The sequence below is a fragment of the Amblyomma mixtum genome, chromosome 5 (assembly GCF_055824585.1).
Source record: "Amblyomma mixtum isolate Tamu chromosome 5, ASM5582458v1, whole genome shotgun sequence".
Lineage (NCBI taxonomy): Eukaryota > Metazoa > Arthropoda > Arachnida > Ixodida > Ixodidae > Amblyomma > Amblyomma mixtum.
The window spans coordinates 151,385,117-151,407,052 of NC_143016.1; the positions used below are offsets into that span (position 1 = coordinate 151,385,117).

General features: G+C 48.9%; 1 protein-coding gene across 3 annotated transcripts in view; it reads left to right on the forward strand.

Annotated features, from left to right (window-relative positions):
- The window catches only part of LOC149344162 (cytochrome P450 2H2-like), a 59,146-nt gene extending 38,494 nt beyond the window's left edge, over positions 1–20,652 (forward strand). For all 3 annotated transcript variants that reach the window (XM_089546185.1, XM_089546183.1, XM_089546184.1), the window contains 4 exons: positions 8,592–8,704; positions 16,113–16,371; positions 18,539–18,729; positions 20,367–20,652. In XM_089546185.1, the coding sequence (XP_089402311.1) occupies positions 8,592–8,704; positions 16,113–16,371; positions 18,539–18,729; positions 20,367–20,560 (757 nt within the window). In that variant the 3' untranslated portion in view covers positions 20,561–20,652. The remainder of the gene's footprint in view (positions 1–8,591; positions 8,705–16,112; positions 16,372–18,538; positions 18,730–20,366) is intronic.
- The last annotated feature ends 1,284 nt before the right edge of the window (positions 20,653–21,936 follow it).

Genomic DNA, 21,936 nt, shown 5'->3' on the forward strand with positions numbered 1-21,936 from the left:
GGTTGTGGCCCAGATGTCCATTGAACACATTGTTGGGTATCGTGAGTGCACTGCTAAGAGGAAAAAGAGGACATGGTAGGGTGGCACTGTTTTTATAGGTGTTTATTGCCTTGGGGCATTAAAGGTATGACGAAACAAAAAAGGGTGTGGTCATATCTGCACCGCATTTCTTCATTTCTGTTTACTGTTCGTGCTCCTTCCGCGGTCACCATACTAAGCGATTTTGCTTGAAAAGGCGGTGCTTAGTTCGCGGACCTATTGCGCTGTGTGTATGACCCTTAAGGGGAAAATTGTTTTATAGTGCAGCTGTTTAGCGCCAATTCCTAACTTGGGCGGCGTCCGATGATGGTGTAACACATCTGGTGATCATCTCCTGGTCACGCGGCATCACTTGTGGCGTCACCTGCACGTCACCTGTCACTAGACTTCTCGTGACCACGACGTCACTGGGAACTAGCAGCCGCCAAAATGCTGAGCACAGGTCCTAGAGGCTCGTCATTAGCTTTGTTATGCCCTATCGCGTGGCCAACGGCACCTACGTGACCAGCATGACCCTGCGGTGTGACATCACCACGAGCGTGATACAGCTTGCTGATCACGTGGTTATCAACTTTTTATTGGTTGAACTAAGAGCGCCCCTATGGAAGTTATACACATTGATACAGGAACAAGTGGTGAGAACAGGCTAAAAGTATTCTGGGAAGCGATGGTAGGCTCGGAAAGAACTGTTTTGTGTTTTCTTTCTTCAGAGGCGCAAGACAGCAAAAAAAAAGCCGAACATGACTTAAAAAGCACGTAAATGAATTAAATGAATAATTTTTGCAATGAGCATTGAAACTGATGGAATGATGGGCCAGAAAAATGAAAACTGAAAAAGTGCGTTCATTCAGTATGTTGTTTAAGTTCAAAACAAGTAGGGGTGAGCCGCATTAAAAGCGCGGAACCAGGACGGGACATAAAGGGGCACCCAAGAACAAGAGCGCTGACACCAAGCAGTTTTTTGCGGCTGAGGCACGATTTATGTATACACAATATAGATATGTGTGCGCATGAATACGTGCCTCTGCAAGAAATAAGCTGTTGGAAGTCAGCGCTTTTGTCATTGGGTGCCTTTTCTTCTCCCGTCCTGTTCTGACATTGTTTATGTGGTCTGAACAACCAACCCACCCTTTGAGCTTCGATTCTGGGATCAGCTATGAGCAACTGGCTAAATTTCAAGAAAGCTGACTTACAGGAAGGCTTCTTCCAACGAAAATTTCTGGTTCACAGACCGCGTTTTCACTTTTGCTCTGCTGACTGAAGGGGTTAACACGAGGGCAGAGGAACCAGTCGCGCTCCACTGTATCTTTCTTCGAAAAGGTGGGGGGGCTACCTCCTAATTTGCTTGAACGTTAAGCCCCGACGGTTACCATCCGATTTCAAGATAGAGTTTCCCTCGAAGAGTACCTGTCTCGACCCGTTCGCGCCCTTGCTCTATTGCGGCCTTTCAACAACTTCAATCTCATAAAGATAAAGGGCCATCTCCTCCTCCCTTTTTCGAACAAGAATGCGAGATTGCCTCAGTAAACAAGGGTTTTTAGTAAGAAAATTGTAGAGGGCGCTCAATATTCTGTAATTTGTCAGTTACATCATGCCTAGCTGTGAGTGTGTAAAGGAGTCTTAAACGCCCAATGTCGCGCTGTTTTGTTCCACGAACATGTGGCGGCGTGTGGTAAACATACTAAAACTAGATTTCTTGATCATCTGCTATTTCCTTGTTACCGCAGCATACCTACGCTTAAATAATTTGCTTCCTCAAGAAAGAAAGGGCTTGTAGTATTTATGCTCTTGGTAGCATTACGCCACTTGCTATTTCTCATCTGAAAAAGAAAATTAGATCTGAGCTTACCGGCTTAGCATATTAATCAGCAAAAACTGAATGGCATTAGCGGCCGAGAGGTGCAGAGTGGCAGGCCCATTCTGACGTTTCACAGGCGACTGCCCTGTTGGGTGTCTCACACGCCAGTTTTGGCGTCTTTACGCTCCCGTGCATACTCAGCCTTCTGCTTGCGGTCATCGGGTCGATCGCGTTCCCTACACACTTCACAGACTCGACGGCCCGCTTGCCGGGAGCTGAAAATTCAGAGGACAGTTAAGGGGGCTCTGAAACGGACTCTAATAAAGTTGAGGTAGGCCTGCGATGTTAACGGGCGCCACTTCATGAATATCCTCCAGCAAGAATTTTTTTTTGGTGCGCTTTGTATGAACTGAGTTATCTGTAGTCAAAATTCAAATTTCAGTCTCTTCGCGCTTTTCCCTCTCCTCTCGTAACTTTTTGCACGCTGGAAGGTCGGTGCTCCTCTGCTGGCCCCACCGACGGGAGCGGAGCTTCCTGACCTTCCGGAGCTACGCCGCTTGCTGGCCGCGGCCATGGTAGCTGCCTGCAGTCTGACAGCATCTAAACCAATAACCACCTCTGAAACAGTATTCGTAGGAGTGGTGCGAAGGAGTAGGGTGCGAGCATGAAAAAGTCGCTGGAAAGGCCTTGCCAACATTAGCACGTGATTGTGGGTTTTCTGATGCGTGTAGAAGTGTATTACTTAGCTCGCGTGTTCATGACCACACAATGCAGTGATTGAGCGAGTTCATGCGCTCTCCTAGGAAGGTGTTTCAGGGCCCCTTTGACTAATTACGTGCAGTGAATGCGGAAGCATTAGTGTGTCGTCGTGAGCGTCGACCACGACGGAGGTTGCGCACTGAAAAATGAAACGAAGATGCACCTCCACACGCTCGTTCTACAAACGCCGATTCCACAAAGGTCCGACTGAAACACCCGTACAGTCGGTTAAACTACTGTCGTGAGCTAGCCTCCAACCCGACTAAGAGACGTAAGCTATATGCAGTGAAGAATCTTATGGCACCATCCTCAACAGTGTACGGCGACATACGGTTCTGTCAGAACTTTGATGCGGAAATTTTTTTTAGGCAATGAAGTAGCGCAATAAATGTATCGCATCTCGGTGGACACTTCATCCGCACCCTGAGGTAAATGGAAAAGAGCCTGAGGAGGCATACAATCGAAGGTGTCTTGTGTTCGAATCCCTGTCGAAAACTAGCCACCAACTTGACTAAAACATAAGCTGTATGCTACGAGAAATCATATGACGCCACCGGGAACACTGTGCGACAAACAGTTGCCGACAATTTTGGAAAATTTTGGCGCGAATGTAGTCAGTAAAACTGGGGTAATATTGAGGTCAGCCAGGGGGCGGGTACATATACAGAGGAACCACATGTACGATACAGTATTCGCTGTGTGTGTCCTATGGCCGCTTGATGTTGGCACCCGATTTTTCTTGCCACCGATGGGATTTTTTATACCATCTTGTAGTGGTGGTGGTAGAAACTTGGTGGAATAGAGATAGTTTGTGAGCTGCATAGTGGCTACGCTACATGGTCGGCATCTCTAGTACGGGAGCTGATCTGAGTAACGGGCATGAGGGAGAATGGAGGGAGGGTAGGGAGCAGCACGGGTCTTAAGTCGACGCCAGTGGGAGGCCTGGGTTAGGGTTAGGGAGGGAGCCGGCGGTGCGTAAACGCGCCGGGTACCTCGGTAGTGGGTAAGGATAGCTTTGAAGGTAATCAGACGCTCCTAGGATGGCGGAGGTGATCCAACTCCGGCCCGGAAAGTGAGACCTCGGGCAAGGGAATGGACCTCCTCGTTAGCCGGGAGGCCTGCATATGCGGGGATCTATATCAGGGTTACGGGGTGGGTGGGGTGCGAGAAGCGTAGAAGCCGAGCCGCGGTGCGGGATATCAGGCCTGTGGTGAAATTGGATAGGGCCGATTTTGACTCGGAGAGAAGTTTGGTGGCAAAGGTGGAGATGGAGACATCGTTCTCATTGACCCACGCCCAACATTTATAATATATGCTGATGATACGAGTTTATTTGTCACCTCTAGCAATATACATAATCTGACTGAACAAGCAAACACGTGTTTACATCTTTTAAATCATTGGTCGATCGTAAACTCACTATCTATAAACATAAATAAAACAAAAGTTGTGCTTTTCAGGCCAAGAAACAAAACAGTATGCGATAGCGGCATTTCACTTCGGATTGGGTTTGTGCCTTTAGAAGTTGTCCCTGTCGTAAAAAGCCTTGGAGTATATTTTGAGAAGCATTTATCGTGGTCAACACATGTCGATAAAACAGCGGAAAAGCTGTCAAAAATAACTGGTGTGTTAAGTAAACTGCGCTATTTTCTGCCACAAAAAGTGAAACTAATTCTTTATAATTCCATGTTTGCTTCCGTTTTAAACTACTGTTTCACGGTATGGGGAACTACCACACTCTCAAACTTAAACAGGTTACATGTAATCCAAAAACGAGCCATAAGAAGCATTGCAAGCATCCCCCGCGACGTTACGACAAAACCTCTTTTTAATGCCTTCCACATAACTCCAATACACGATCTATATAATGTCAACTTAATAAAACGATATAGGAGAAGTAATACCTACCGTACATTCATGATGAAGTTTAGCGCCAAAAACGAGGACAAAGAAGGAGTGAAGACACAACACGAGCGCTTTTTCGCAACTAAAACTTTAATGGAAGAACACATAACATATATACCCATCTCGTGAAGTAAATCAAAAAGAAGAAACATACATGATATGGTCAAGATAAACCTTAGAGATAAACCTTAGAACCTTCTTTGTCCTCGTTTTTGGCGCTAAACTTCATCATGAATAAGATTCAACTCGCCCAACTTTCCACCTTACTACCTACCGTAATTTTCTTGAAACCTTGTCTCAACTAACACCTAGAGAACACACTCATGCCATAAGAAACCGCGATAAATGGTTCATTCCCCAAATACGTACTTACTATGGACGTCAAATGCTCAGCTACCACTTACCATTATTGCTAAATGCTTTGTGTTAGTCTTACAAACCAGTCTTTTTGCATCTTATTTCTTTTGCTGTTTTTGTCTGTTTTTATCTCTTGTTTATTTATTTTTTCCGAGTCAGTTGTGTCTCGCTTATTTTTCCTCAAACGCAATTGTTTTGTTAGTTGCTGCCAATATATGCAATCAAACAAATCTTGAAACCTTGTACGGGGGCTCAGGCGCGCAATCAAGCTCCAGTGAGAGCTTTTTGTCTGCGCCCCTAACATCTGGATGATGTAAATAAAGATTTGATTGATTGATTGATTGATTGATTGATATGACAGCGAGTGCAATAGCCGCTTCCTCTGCAATTCCGCATGAGTGTGTAGTGATGTAGCCTCATGCGAGTAATTTGGCCTGACTATTGCGACGGCGAGGACCATGCGGGAGCGCGATGCGTACGCTGCCACGTCCACGTAGGCTACCTCGCATGTCGCCGTACAGCTTGTACAGGGCTTTGGCGCGGGCTGCCCTGCGTTCTCCGTCGTCCTCGGGGTGCATATTCTTAGGGATGGGAAGGATAAGGAGATGAGAGCGTAGGTTTGAAGGTAGGGAGACACCCTCGGTAGGATGGGTGATCGGGGCCGTGCCTAGCTGACAGAGTAGAGCGCGGCCTTTCGCGGTACCCGACAGGCGAGTCACCTGTGCTGTTAGGCGGCTTATGCCAGGTCCTCAAACGTGTTGTGGGTACCAAGGTTGAGAAGCTGAGCAGTAGAGGCGCTGAGGGGAAGGCGGAGGGCGACCTTCGTGCAGCTCCTGAAGAGCACGTTGGTGCGGTCCTGCTCCTTCTGCATTTGGGAGAGATAGAGGAGTGAGTGCGCCGTGCGGCTCGTGATGCTCTCGTTGACCGGCGCGCCGGATTCGCTACGCGCCGAATGAGACGGGTGGCTTGCTGTGTTTGGGTCATGAGATCTTGGATGGTGTTGCCGTTCGCGCCGTGGGAGTGAAGGACGAGGCCAAGGATGCGAATCTTGGCGACTAGGGGAATGGGGTGGTTCCCTATCGTGAGTGAGATGGGAGTGTTTGCGGGGTCTTGCTGCCTGGGGCGGTATAGGAAAAGTTCTGATTTAGAAAAGGAGCAGGCCATGCCGCGCGCGCAAGCTTACGAGTCGATGATATTGAGGGCCGACTGTAGATTGTGTTCCATGTTGGCATCACTGCCTCGATTTGCACAGACAGTGATATCGTCAGCATAGAAGCTGGAATGTATGTCACGGACTTGGGCGAGTTGGTGGGAGGGTTCTAGAAGGACTATGGTGAAGAGATAGGAGACAGCACAGCACCCTGACACGTTTTCACTGTTCTCAGTGAGAAACCGGGGAGCCGGTGGTCGCCCAGGGTAAGTGTGGGGTGCGCTCGGAGAGGAAGTTGAGGACGCAATTGTAAATCCGCTGGTCTACGCGTAGGGCTTCGAGACCTTGTAGGATGGCTGCGTGGGTAACGTTGTGGAAAGCTGCTCTTACGTTGCGCCGAGGATAGCCTTGGTGTCGCCCGCGGGGAGTCAAGGATGGGGTGTTTCAGTTGTAGAAAGACGTCCGGGTGGATAAGCCCGCGCGGAAACCAAACACGCATGATGGCATGAGGTTGCTCTCCAGACACCGGCTATCTGGAGAACGTGCTCCATGAGCTTACCCGCACACGACGTAAGAGAGTCGAGACGAAGGTTAGCTGGAAGTGGTTTGCCGAATTTGGGATCAAAGACTACTTTGCCGTCTTTAAAGTGAAGTGGGAGGGCGCCGTGCAGCCAGCATTCACTGAAGTAGTTTGTCAGGGCTTTGATGGAGGTGATGGCGATAAAAAAGTTTCTAATACTCAGAAAGAGAGTTTGGGGGTGAGAATACCCCGCTACATGGTCGGTATCCTTAGTCTCCCATGCCTCTAGGGTAGGGGAAGGGGAAGATGAGGATTCTGAGTACATGCACACACCATTGAACTATATCACAGATCTCTTCACATTGCGGGCAACGCCCATCTATTTTAGGGTCAAAGTGTTTCATTACGGCTGGAGAGAGAAGAGTTTCTGTCTGCAGGCGCCGCAGAGTTCCCTCCTCCTCCTTACTCAGCCCCTTGATAGGGACAGGGTAGAGGCAGTGGCTGTCGCAGTAATGAACTAAGATTTCGTGGAAATGCAGAAGTGGTTGGTGAGTTTTCGAGCCAGGAGAGCTAGGATGAGGAGCCCGGTGTGTAAGCCCTCGTACGGTGTGTAGCCCCAGGCCGTGTGCGAGGCGTTGAATTCCCTTACAGTTAGGAGGGGGCATTTGTGCGCGGCCCGTTTGGCAACCGTGAGTCCGTCGAAGTCGTACCGCAGGCACTTCGAGTGGCTGTAAACGTTGAGGATGAGCTGGTTTGTCTCCGAGCCAGAAGAGCTGCCATGAAGAGCCCGGTGGGTAAGCGCTCGGGCAGCTGCGTGAGCGGCCTCAGTACCTCGTAAGGCCTGGTGGCCCGGACCCAAATGATTCTTTTAGGTCTTGGATCAGTGGCAGACCGTCCTAGAATTTGAGTGGCTAAGGGGGAGATCTTCCCTGCCAATGGTCATATGGTTTTCTGGAGTCTGTGATGATGATTCTGGAATTGAGGTCCGCAGCAGCAAGCGCTGTCGCTACTTTCTCGGCTCGCGCTGAATTCTGGGCTCGGGAGGATTGTTCATCGACGTGTTTTTCCTGGCGAATGGCAGCGGCGGTGTAAAATCCCGTGGACGACGGCTGTGCTACGTCTACATAGTGTGCAGCGGTCGGGAGCCTTCTTGTCTCTCAAGCTCCCTAGCCAGCGCTTGTCGTCTACTTTCGTGCGTGTCGGTGTGCACGTTAGGGCGGAGCGGAGAGACCCAGAGCACATGGCGCCACAGTTCTAGGATGCGATCCGTCTCCTCTGGAGTGCAGTCCTGTTGGATGAGGAAGCGGTTGAGCAGGCGGAGTCCGGGGGCCGTCCGCGGGAGCCGCATGCATTGGTTCACGAGGTGGGCCTTCCACAACTCCTGGTAACACCATCATGCCTTGGGTTTAGCGTTAGGGGTAGCCACCAGGAGATCCAGGGTTCGCTTAGGTGCCTTGCTGATTATGGCGTCTATTCGCTCATCTTCTCGCTTAGTAGTGCGAAGGTACGGCACAGCGTAGATGATCCGGCTGGTCACGAAGGCATGGGTGAGCTGAAGCGCGACCCTATCCCGCTGACCGCCCCTCTTGTAGGAAACGCGGCAGGTCATGAGCCTTACCTGTTCGCCTATTATCTTGAGTTTCCGGTCTTAGTCTGCGGTGAATGAACAGGCCCAGAATCCGGAGCTCCTCCGACTCTCTGACAGGACCTGCTTTCTTACCCTTTGCGTTTGCTCTGACGTGCAGAAGCTTTGATTTAGCTGGGGCACATTAGAGCCCACAGTCGATAGCATACGCATCGACTATGGAAGTGGACTGTTGAAGGCGGGCCTCTATTTCCCTAAAGCTGCCTGCGGTGGTTAAGATAGTAATGTCATCTGCATATAACGCATAGGTAATCTCATCTGCTTATATTGTAATGTCATCAGCCTTCAGAAGGCTGACTGCAGTGCTCCGTTTAAGTCGCAAATTAGATTAATGTTTCGTGGAATCGATGTCATCTCTCATATCCTGCCCGGCGTCGTTTTGCTCATTTCTCATTAAAATTACATTTTCGTTTTCCAGTCGCCATGTTCCCGAGCACTTGGAAACGTTCAGAGATGGAGAAGATCGCGATTTTATGGATGCTTACCTGAAAAAGTGCTGCGAGCCGGAAGCCTCGAACTCCACCTACACAAGTGCGTCATATTTATTTCAAGATTCATTCCGTAATTTATCTTGATGTGATTTTTAAGCTTGGTCAAAATAACGTTCACCTAAGAGCCTACTAAAATAAATACCATCTTTGCGAAAAGAACCGATGCTGCCGTCACCGCGATCGGAGCGACCGCGCAGCGAAGTGGTGACGCTGCGGTCCACAGCCTGCGAGGATAACCTGCTTGACGTGTACCTGTGCCATCATCCTCTGGATGATTCTAAGACCGCTGAGCTAGGCTACTTTTGGCAAGGAAGGTCTAATGGCTGCACTACCAAGAACGGCATCAAAGTAATTAAATACGGCTCAAAGAATCTGAATGACTGCATAAGTATGACAAACTGATCGGCGGTAGCTTCCGAATTATGAATGTTCTGATTCGTTTCAAACGCATTTGTCCGTATTCTGACAAACCTGCCACCCCATTTTTCAGTTGCCCAGCCTATTGTATTGAGCACTCGTGCTAGAAGCAGTGCTAAAACTAAGTGGATTTCCGATTTGAGTCAAATGAACGGCTAATTGGTGAAAATAATAAGCTTCGAGTGGTACCAGGAGGTTTATTCGGCGAGGTTGTATTTGCGTTACAATGAAATACTTTTTTAGAATAGCCCACTCGTAACGGCTGACAGGAAGAGAGGTTGGTTGCTTTATAGGGTTTAACGTCTCAAAGCGACCCAGGTTATAAGACACGCCGCAGTGAAGGGCTCCGGAAATTTCGACCACCTGGGGTTCTTTAACGTGCACTGACATCGCACAGTACACGGGAATCTAGAATTTCGCCTCCATCAAAATTCGACCGCCGCGGCCGGGATCGAACTCGCGTATTTCGGATCAGCAGCCGAGCGCCGTAACCACTGAGCCACCGCGGCGGCCAAGAAGAATGGGAGAGACAGCAAGAGGCAATAAATTTTATTGAGAAACTGGCCTTTAGTGTTGCCTGGCGATCAGATGGCAGTATTCCCCGTTCTAGAACTCGAGTGTCAGGGTATTGGGCAGAATACATTTTGATGCACTTACGCAACTTTCGAAATGGGTTTGTCTGTATTTGGCGCCAGGCTACAGTATCCACTGTGTTTAGCTTTTGGTGGAGGTATATCCTGCTGTTAAAATAGTTAACAGCGCAGAGACGGGGCACAGGAACGACATGACGGCTAAAACGTGATGTGCGGAGCGTAAGAGAGGCGTTGAAATTCTAAAATCTGATATGGATATTGCTAATTGGTATCTACAGATATTGCAAACAGGTGTTTGACTCTATCTGCTGAAACGAAAAAATGTTTGTGCGGACTGACACTTGTCTAGACATGTATTCAGTCACTGCAACCGTTTATAGAAAACCTACCAACTGCTCAAACTATTTCGAAACGGGCAGACGGCGACGAAGTTTGTCTATGGCTCGAGTAGAAGGCGGACAGAGACTACGAGGAATGTATTCTTCTCTCTTCTTGGGTTCTCTACGGTTAATACGGCGGCCGCTACCCTTGTTAATTTGTAAATGCGTGTAAACATATATTGTTATGAGTGAAGGCCTTTACATCGGACAGGATCGAGTGAGGCTTGCGATGTCATCCATTGGTAGCTTGAGGATTGAAAGCGATCGTCATTCCCTTCAGCACGCGAATTGCCTTTTGTCTTTGGGGCCGTAGCAATTTTCTCTTCCGCAGCTGAAGCGCACTGCGCATGGTATCTCGCGAGATTGCCGGGGCTTCAAACAAGCGACGTCCGATAGTTGAGTCCGATAGGTGAGGCGTGCAGTCTGACAAGTCACGTCACTGATTCTGGCAACAACCACATAAGGCCAATCATAGCGGGCCTGTAGCTTTTGATGCAAGCCGTGGGGCCTGACGGGCCGCCAGAGCCAGTCCACATCGGCTCGAGCGTAGGTGACAATGCGCCGGTGCTCATCGTAGCCTGTCTTCAAGCGCTGTTGAAGAGCAATGGACCGCAGACAGGCGATCCGGCAAAACCTCTTCGGCAAGAGACAAGGTCTCCGCTATGCCGGGGTCGTCATTGATGGAAGAGGGCAGGATGGTGCCAAGGGTGTATTGCGGTGGGCAAACGTACCGGAGGAAAAATGGGATATACTCTGTCGCCTCAGGGATTACGCTATTAAAAGCGCATATATGAGCATGTTGGTGATGGTTCTGTTGATGCATTCGCTGAAACCGTTTGTTGCGAGTGGCTGTAGGTAGACGTGTGCCAGTGAGTGTTGGAAAGCTATTGCGTTCAAACACGACTTTTCGAACGACATCAGCAGTTAATTGACGGCCTCTGTCACTGATTACAACTCACGGGGAGCCATGGCGTAAGATGCTCAAGCGCTATGAATAGCGACCTTGGTACGTGGCAGATGATGGAAGAGAGGCCGTTTTACAATAACAGGCAAGGTAATCGGCCCGCACGGCTGTGTAGCGACTGCCGTTGGAAGAATTTGGAAAAGGTCTGGTAGATCAATACCGACTTCCTCGAACGGACTGCCGGGAGGCGTCATAGGGTGAAGGAGGCCAGGTGGATTATGGCGTGTATGTCGCTGACACTGTGTGCAAATGGCCACGTACCGTTGAGTCGTGGAACACATTATCGGACAAAAAAAAACAGTTCTTGAGCGAGGTGGAGTGTGCAAGCCAACCAGAGTGCGCCACAGGTGGGGTCATCGTACCAGACATGTAAAACGGAGGCGCATAGGTTTTTAGAACCATAAATTATTATCATCAACATGATTTATGCTCAGCATTTATGCTGAGCGTGAGCATAAATCATACTCACAGGAAAGTAGCTGCTTTTTCAGTGGCGGCAGTCGCCTGCGTACATAAAAAAAAAGCCGCTTGTAGACCCTTCGCGGCGTCACCGCTGTCCCTCTTAACCAGCTCCGTAGCCGGGGCAGCGCGCTGCTCTATTTGCACGCGCTCCTGGCGCCATTTTCCGCGACCTCCCGATAACTGGACTGCTCGCTTCGCTCCCCCTGCAATGCCACCCCTGTGCGGCGGCACTCAAAGCGCCGGATCGGTGGCGGCGGATCTCGATATGCGCACCGCCCGAGCCAAAACCTATAGCCGCCGCCGTTTGTCACTGCGAACGGCCTGACTATATAACTACTTTACTCTCTGCGAGTTCTTTGTGAGCCATGAGCGAGGAAACCGGTGGAAGTCCTTCGTCTGCCGCTGCTACTAAACGAGCTGCCAGAGCAGAGGTCCAGCACCGTCGCCGCCAGAATCCAGAGGTGCGTGCCGCCGAAGCAGAAGCTTACCTTCGCCGCCGTCGAATTCTTTGCTTTAATCTATCGGAAAGCTGGAACAGCTGATCAGCTGCGCTCAAATTTCGCATTTGGAAGTAACGTAATTGTCGGCAAATTTTTTTTGGGCGGCAGTGAAGAGTGGTTGCAGATCCGGATATTTTTGTTCCTAAGTTTTAAAAACATTAACGACGGGAAACTTCGCGTCGAGGGGTGAAATGTTGCGATGGAAACTGCCACCGTCGCACCAGGATGTGGTAAGCGTGATTGGGGGAGACAGTATGTTTCAGCGTGCCGTCGCCCGCTCTTGTAGACAACACTGAAATCACATACTCCTGTAGACAGAGGGCCCACCGGATGAATGTCGAAGGTCGACCACACAGCTGGGTGGGGTCAGGTGGGGCCACTGCGCGTGCGCGGGAAGCGTCCGGTAAACCAGTATACGTCTCGCTGATACGTCTTTAGTATCCTAAAAAGATCTAATGTCAGCGAAGCGGAGACTGAAATGGCGAAATAAGGGCATACTCCATAAAACTGCGGAGCTTCTTAACTGTCTGCTGTGGTTTAAAAGACTCAACTGCCGGTGTTTTCTGGGGATCTGGTCTCACTCCCTTGTCGTCGACGAGAGACAGGCCCCAGCACCAACGCTCGACGCCCGCCAAAGCAGCACTTCGAGTTGAGAACTAGCCCGGCATGATGCAAGCAGTCAAAGACACGAACAATAGTTCGTTATGCTCATCGAATAATTTCCTAAAAATGACGAGATAATTAAGGTACCGTTCGGGTGGGTCGACTTGTATATTAAGACACGGATATAGAAAGAGAAACAGGCTGTCAATCTAAACAAAATGGCACCAACCAGCCCGGTAACATGCCTTCATCAAGGTAGCACTGAAAAAATGTTTCACTAAGAGCCGCGCAGTGCCGTCTTCATTAATCTTTCGCAGGCCGCAGGCGCATTTCAGTCCTAAGGGCATCACCTTCAATCTAAAATGGGAATCCAGAGTTACAAATGCATTTTTTTGCGGATTCTAGATCCACGAAAGATAAGTAAGAAGCACCAAAAAGGCGGTCGAGGCCGTTATCTGTCATATATACAAAGTAGCAAGCATAATTTAAAAGCTCCCCCCCCCCTGGCTCACTGCAATAACATCATCCCCCATTCGCACGCTCATTACATTCAGGAATATGCTGCAGTGATGTACACCTTTACGGCAACTTCAAAAGTATGCTTAAATTGCTCTTAACGCAGCATTACCCAACCTCTATCAGCGATTGTGGCATCAATGACCTTCTACCTTATTGGTAATGGTTACTGCAAGGACGACGAAAAAGTGTTGAAAGAGCTGATAGAAAAAACCTATTGTTACATTTGCCAGTACCCCCAGCGAACATAAATAAAATTTTCAATTAACAGTATTCCTCAACCAAGCGAACCGAACCACGATGAACAATATGCACGAAATCGCACGAACGACCAACCCGCTCTAATATATCATAACGTCACATTCGCTCCCTGCGTTGTTTGCAGGCGCCCGAAAAGCATTGAGAGCAATCTTGTACAATCCCAGGCTCACGAAACACCTAATCGTGGATGTCGCCGCTTAGAGAAAGTCGTATCCAAGTTTGCAAACTTGTAACTACTGCAAAGTGCAAAGTTGTAAATACTGGCACGGGACCAAGGCTCCATCCCGGCTGTCTTGACCGCGATCGATCAAAGGGAAGTTTGTCATTCGTGAAAGATTGTTGTTTATCTTCCTGAATGCTCCATACGTAACCAACTGTACATAAAAGTCATGCATTGACATTTCGAAGAAAAAGAAAAGAATCTCTAAAACCAGCATATTTATCGCTGCGCTCTTGCTTTAAACGGAAAGTAAAGCCGTTACCCTTAAATACCATCACAGAGCTCTGGTTGAGTACACAGTACCAAAATGAACGGAGCGTTACTGAAGCAGGGATCGGAAAACAAGCGATTTAATGATCGGAAAGGATAACATGGAACAAAAATTAAAAGTTGCTGAAGGCGAGGCTTGTAGTGAGAAAAATTTTGAGAGCTATTAGCATATTTTAAATACCAGAGTGTTGGCTGCTCCGACCATAGAGCGGCAAACGACAGGCGCTCTGCGAGCAGTAAACCACTGGTCGTCACGCAGGGTGCTGGTGCGTGGCTGAAAAAAAAATGGCTTCGGTGCTTATCAAAGCAGCGCTGCCGTGTGAGGAGGCTTTCAAGAGAAACATGGGGTGCATGACTGACGGGCGATGCAAGCGGCGTTCTTTAAAATGAAGCGACGGGCCGATTATAGCGCCTTTGTTACGTAAATTGCTGATAACCTGACTGAAATAATGCTTATCCAGGGCGTAAAAGAGGAGTGAGCAACCCTGAGATTTAACATTATCAGTGACGGACAGCTTGGGCAGGAAGTCACGGAGCCGTCCTTGGCTCTTCCAATTTAAGTAAACATTATGTAGCAGAAGCTGACACAACAGTATGCTTTAGGAAGACAGCCAGCCGTTACCTGGAGTTTAATTTCTTCCTGCTGCACCAAAGCTGCGCAAGCAGTATAACTGTACAGAAGTTCAGGTCGCCTCTCTACAGAGATAATAGGTATTCTTGTGGCGTGTAAAAGCGCGGGCTGAGAGGGAGAGAAAAACTGTAAGTAAAAGCAGAAAATTTTGGTAGGCTGCATTATAAATATACGCGTAAAGTACGCATACAGGAAATGAAACGCAAATACCTGGATATTGGATTGGTTATATGAGTGCTGTTTGTCACTTGCAGCAGCAGAACATTGACCATCCATTACTCAGGTCGATATACGACATAACACGCAAAACAACACAAAAAGAGGCAGAAATTTCAGGTTGAGCAGCACAGTTTCATTATAGACTGATTGGTCGAGATACATCTTACCAGAGCAGCTTGAATCTTTGTGTGATACCGAGGAAGAAGCAACAACGGGATACATTGTTGTAATGTGTCCTTTCGTTGTTTGTACCCCAGCCTCAACCAGAAATGAAAGCTGTTGAGCTAAAATGCTGTTTCTACGCGCATCTCCTGCGTTGGTGGTTTTTAAGACTTCTCAAAACCGCACTCTAAAGACAGCTTTGTAATCCACAGTTAATGATAATTCCGACTATCTCGTCGCTAAGAGCAGATGTAAGCATGAAATTGAGTGCAGGGAACGTGTAGCGCATTCTAGAACGGCTCATAGACACTAAAAGCCGCACTTGAGTCTCGGGGACGCCCCAAATCAGCCGTTTTTCTTTCTTAAGCTTTCCTTCGCGAGTGACAGCGCTCTCAGCTTTCTTTGCCTCTTTTTATGTATGGCAACCCCAGCAACTACAGCTAGTTACCGGCCATGCTGAAAGACCTCGCCACGGACCTGCCTCAGCTGTGCGCGCATTTCGTGATGGCGGCAACTCACGTAGCGTTGCGCCTCGCTTGTGATAGGTTCTAGGGTGCTTCGATGCAAAGGAACGCTGTACCGAGGCGCCCTAAAAGTGCCTCTTTGACTGGGCGTGCTCCTCTCGGGCTGCAGGGCAGAACTTAGGCTCTTTCGCGCTGCGTGACTACGAAGACGCTGTTGTTGACTCATGCGCTGTTCCGGCGGCAGGGCCGCACGTAGGCGCCAGGGGCGGGTGAACTGAAAGTTTCGCTAATGTTGGTTGATGTTCGGCTCTGTGTTCTCCTCCGTTATGGCGCTAAAGTCATTCGCACCGCGCTGACAACGGGAGCCGGAAGCATTTAATACTTAATACATCAACTATGTCCACATGTCTGTTTTCCCTGGCCCGTTGCTCGCGCCTTCTTCAAATTGTTTTCACCATGAACAAAATATCCCAAACAATTGTTTTACATGAGCATATTTCTTCTACATTGACCTTTTTCTTGTGTGAAGCTTCCGCACCGAACCTGTAAGAAACCAAGCAGTATGAAACCACTCGGTGGTTTCATACTGCTTGGGGTCACGTTAGGCTTGTCTGCAAAATGCTCAAGTCCGAGGGGCGCTGGTCTCGTAATTTTGTATCTTCTCTTTCTTTGTTGGTGCCGCCGTCTTCATTACTTTCACTATGAACCAGTTAACTCAAGCAAGAGTTTTATTCGGGCAAACTTTAATGCACACCCAAAAGGCTGCTTTTTTCGTTCCCTGCGTAGTGTCCTCCCTTGTGGGCAACGCCGGGAGCTTCGTGCTGGCCGGCTCGAACACGGTGTCAGCCGTGCTTATGCGGCTGCTTCTGCTGCTGGCCGACAACTTGGACACAGTCCAGGCTCGCATCCATCGCGAGATCGACGCCGTGGTGGGCGGCGAGCGCCAGCCGACTTGGGAGGACCGCCACTCGACGCCTTATACCGTGGCCACCATATGGGAGACGCACCGCTGGCATCCGCTATTGCCCTTCGCGGTGCCCAGACGGTAACCTCCGCGGCTAACTCAAGTTTGAGCAGCATACAAGTGCCGTTTCGAATCACCTAAGCCGATCAAAATGTGGCTCTATATTCGTCATATGTATGTTGCCCAATATTCCTGTCGATATTATGCCGTCGTAAACTATTAGCGCATATTCCCCTTCTCTGTCATTTCCTCTAGCTATGTACAGACCAGAGCCGTGCTGCTCCGGCTTAGGGAGGCTTTATTGCAGAGCGTGAGCTCCTAGCTATTATCCCGGGTTTACGGCGGCGCCATCGGCGTCCCCAAGCTCTAGTTCCACCGCTGCTCTAAAGGGCGGCACGAAACCGTCTCGCGGCGCATGGCTCCAAAGCTAGAGTTTGTCGCCGTGCACAAACGGCGCCACAAAACCGAGGAGGCATGGCGCACGACGCCACTTCTCTTTCTTCGTTCAGGTCGTGTCCCAAGGTTCCCGTCGTTAAATCAAGATACCCTGACCGATGGTTAAACATAAACAAAAACCATAAAAACTGATGTATGTGAAATATTATTAGATTTCATATCACAGCTAAAGGTTAACCATTCGCGTTGCAGACTGGTAATTGTCCTGTGAGCGTTTTGGAAATTTTTTAGGTCAAGTTAAAACTACGAGTCATTAGCTGAGTGCACTGTTTACGCAACCACTTACATAGAAGACTCCACTGGCCTCTTTCACTGAGTAGCAGTGTCCGCCTGCACTGTGCAATCATGCACGGTCTCGCATGGCCGATCGCTGTGCAATAATTATTCGACTGCGTTCTTGTCCATGTGAGCCGCCCGCAGGCGCAGAAGCACCTCGGCCATTTAATTTTTGAATGCGGGGCCTAGAAGCCTCACTCATGTTGTTCCTGTCCCGACAGCGACTCTCAAGGCTTCTTAAGGGCAGCCGTTGAAAAATTTGACGTAAGGTTTAGAGTTAGTTTGGGGAGAGGGGTGAAGGAGGAAAAGGTCGCCAGCGAACGATCATCCGGAGAAACACCGCCGCTGTGGCTCAGTGGTTATGGCGCTTGGCTCCTGACCCGAAAGACGGGGGTTCGATCCCGGCCGCGTCGGTCACATTTCGATGGAGGCGAAATTCTAGAGGCTCTGTGTGCTGTGCGATGTCAGTGCACGTTAAAGGACCCCAGGTGGTCGAAATTTCCGGAGCCCTTCACTACGGCGTCCCTCATAGCCTGAGTTGCTTGGGGATGTTCAACTCCAAAAAACAATAAAATCATTATCTGGAGAAACATTCACAGTCAGGCCGCAATGATAGGCTAACACCATACTCGCCACTTGAGTCATCTTCGGACAAGCGGCCCTAAGCAGTAGTTAATTAGGTAGACGCTCACACAAAGCGACAGTTGCTCGCACTGCGGGAGAAATGCATTCATGGTTCTCAAGTCTGAACATACAGGTCTGGTTGCCAGAAGAGGCGCCGCGCCGGACGCTTTTCTCCGCAGAGAAAGGTCCTATTGGAAGACTGCCAATAGTGTATTTTGGGGACCGTCTGAACCGCAGCACCAATTGGCATGCGGTTCGTGCAAACAATCCGTTGCAGCTCAGGTTTAAGTAGAGTTAAAATATTGGCCCTAGCGTTTATGATCACATGGCCAAGAATAGCTGTAAGTGCCTTAACTCAGCTTGCATTCTTCTGTGATGAAATAAGTATTGAAGAGTGCATGCATGTTGTTTTTGTTGAATGTTAACGTGCCATTTTGGCTGTGATGATCTCTACTGTGATTGAACATACTCGTACCAGTCGGTGGAACCGAACTAGCAGGCAGGCTGAGTAAACGCTCATTCTATTGTATGAGAAAAAGAAATGTTCCTGCATGTACAGATGATGTACTCACTACTCCTAGTGCTCTCTTGTCAACATCAACAGAAGCAAACAAATTCTCTTCAATTAATTCATCACGAGGCTGGCAAGGCTGTGGTCACAGTGCTAAACAAGCTGTGGTTCACTAGCAAACGCAGATATTATCACCTGTATTACATGACGCGCGTCGCACAAAATTTGCGAACAGGATCTGCACAAATGAGCATGACGGAGCCATTGCGCAACGAAAATTGTGCTGTTTTTATTCAGTGTTTCACTTTGTGCGGCACATCCGGTAGATGAACGGGGCACTAGGAGCACAAATCTCATTTCTTTAAATGATTTTGTTTGCAGTGCGTACCAAGACGTCGTCATAGGAGAGTACTTCGTCCCTCAAGACGCCACAGTCATCGCCAACGTTTGGGGTGTCCACCACGACCCTGAATACTGGGACGATCCGGAAAATTTTGATCCAACCCGATTCTTAAACAGCGACGGCTCGCTAGCGTGGGAAAAGGCCGAAAGAGTCATCCCGTTTTCAGTAGGTCAGTGATTTGAAGGCGCCGCTTTCATACGTAATCTTTAATTAAGTCACCTTAACTGCGTTTTGTCAATCATGAAGGTTTGCGAGGAATGCTTAGAAATGCAGAAACTGGATAAACAGCATTTAAAAACACGCAAAAAAAGTCGCCGAAGGCACAAAGGATTTTAAAACTATTGCTTCGGGTGAATTTTCACTTCGGCCTGGGACCTACCTCTGCGCAACATTGATTCATCAGAAAAACTGGCAATTTTGAACTATAGGCAAACTTACTGAAAGTATGAAGGACGGAGTGACCGGCATCTAACCGAAGTGTTTCCAAGTGTATTTTATGTTTCAATATTGTCACATGTCGACACTACTGTGCTTTTAAAGCGCATCTCTTAAGCGTCAGTTTCTGCGTTTCGCGGCGTCGCCGTCAACCAGCTGCGAAAGCAATTGAGCGGGAGCTTGGAAAGCAGAAAGTAAAAGCTCAACCTCCTCCCCTCCGTAGCAACCGGCGCGCCGGTGGGGGGAGGCATCTGTGCATAGCAATCGTGACGTCACACAGTAGCGGTAGAACGAGCGCGCGTACGTCGGCGGTGGCAGTTACACCGCCGCTCCTTCGCCAGACGTGTCGTTGCAGTCGAGTGAGTCAGACACATGGCTCCGAAGCGTCCCAGTGATTCCGCGTCAAGCGCTTCAGGGAAGCGGCAGTGAGTTGACCACAAGGCTTCCGCCAAGCACACTTTAGAATTTCCGAAGTGTCTTCGGTACTTTTTTGGGGAAAGGAAATGCGCAGTATCTATCTCCCACAGCTGCGAAACCAATAGAATGGGGCTTGGAAAGCAGAAGGAAGAATATGTAAATTGGTTTTAAGGAAAGAAAATGCGCAGCATCTGTCTCATACATCTCGGTGGACACCTGAACCAGAAGGAAGGCACATAACTGCCCTCTTGGAACAGTGGACACCTTAGTCATGCTTTAAACTACATGGCGGTAGTGACAGATGTGCGCAGCATGCTTTGGCATTGGCAACTTTGTGCCAGAAAACCTGCCACCTGTCAGGGAGGCAGGATGGGTGGGGACTTTAATTTAGATATAAAGACAAGCAGGAATTTCTTACCACTTATCCGGGCGAACATCCCGTTACTCTCGCTCGTAACGGCTCCCAAAGCTGTGACAACCTCTCGAAATACTTGCGCAGACCTCGTCTTTGAGAACCAGGCATTGGTGCAGCAAGTCGAGCATATATCCATCTGTTCCTCCGTCCACCTAGCTTCCTTCATGACAATCAAGAACTGTTAGCGGAGTGTTTCTTGAGGAAGGAATATATGTAAAAAATAACAAGTTGTCTGTTATTGTACATATATGTCTTGCTCGAATTCTTTGCCTTAGTCTGTCGAAAAGCTGGAACCGCTGATGAGCTGCGCTCAAATTTTGCATTAGGGAGCAAGGTAATCACCGGCAATTTTTCATTGAGCAAAACCTTATCCCTTGGTCTGGCAGGCTGGAGTGTACCCACCCTCTGTTGATCTTCACAAATTCTTTGGCTTCTTTTTTTTATTGTGCTTCTCTACATTCTGCTTTTTCAGATGCCCGGCACTACTACTTTTTAAATGGCGTTGGAAATCCTCTTGACGTCTTTTTTATCTCACGCAGGAAAGAGGATGTGTCCCGCTGTAAACTTCGCTTCTGTTGAGATATACCTCTACGTGTCATCCATCCTGCAGAAGTTCATGGTGCTGCCGGAAGAAGGGCGAGAGGTGGACGCCAACATGAACGACAACACCATGATGCGACCGGGCATTCACAAGCTCCGCTGTATCCCTAGAGTGTCTTCACAGTGTAGATAATATAATGTGCAAACAGAGACATCCTTGTGAACACAATGACCACTATAAGCGGTTCTTGTATTTAACGAAAAAATTGGTTCTCTGCGCTCGCATCAGAGCCATTGTATTCCTACTTCTGGGCTTTCGTAGCATTTCCCATGAGATGACAGGTTTTTCTAATTTTCATTTATATCTTACGGTGCTAAACCAACCGCTGGGAGCACGATGGGTGGACGTCTGATTTCAAGACTTTTTCAACGCAGCACATCACGCCTGGTACCAAGTTGAGATTAAAATTAATCTCTACTAACCACCACCCGATTTCTCTCGCCCCCTGCCCTTCAGTCTATTGACTCATTTAGAATCGGTTAGTTAATTTTTTCTACTACAGCAAACACGGCTTCCGAAAGTACTTATCATGGGATACCCAGCTCGCTGAATTCACTTGCGATGTTTTAGTTGTAAGCATGAAATGCTTTTCGCTCCCGTTCTCAGTGTGCCATCGGGGACCTTGGCACGCGAACTTAGGGAGAAAACAGGCTGACCTTGAAGCTAGAACGGAGGGAGAAACACGACCAAACTTAGCGCTAGAATATGGAGAGAAAACACGGCTGACCTTGGCGCCAGAGCGGAGGGCGAAAACATGGCTGACCTTGGTACCAGTGCGTTGGGCGAAAACATGGCTGACCTTGGTACCAGTGCGGTTGGAGAGAACACTGCTGACCTTGGCGCTAGAAGGAATAAAATATGGCTGACCTTGGCACTAAAGATTAGGGGGAAAACTCCGTTGACTTGGGCGCCAGAACGGAGGGAAAAAACGGCTGACCTTGACACCGGAGTGGAGGGAGAAAACATGGCTGACCATGGGGCTAGTAAGAAAGGAGAAAACACGGCTGACATTGGCGCTAGTAGGAAAGGAGAAAACATGGCTGACCATGGCGCAAGTAGGAAAGCAGAAAACACGGCTGTCCTTCGCGCCAGAGCGGAGGGAAAAACCACGGCTGACCTTGGCTCCAGAGAAAACACGGCTGATCTCGGTGCCAAAATGGAGGGAGAAAGTACGGCTTCTCTTGGCAGCAGAACGGAGGGAGGAAAGACGGCCGACCTTGCCGCCAATGTGGAGGGCGAGAGAGAGAGAGATAAAGAGAGGAGGAAAGGCAGGGATGTTAACCAGAAAGGTTTCCGGTTGGCTACCCTGCACTGGGGAAGGGAATGAGGGGATAAAAAGGGAAGAGAAGAGAGAAGGAACGAGAGACAAAGTCACAATCTAGCAAGCAAGGCAGTCTTTCGGAAAGACAAAACAGTGCCTTATGAACCTTAATGGTAGTCGGGCGAAAACACGGTTGACCTTGGCGCCAGAGCGGAGGGGTGGAGGGGTAAAACATGGTCAACCTTAG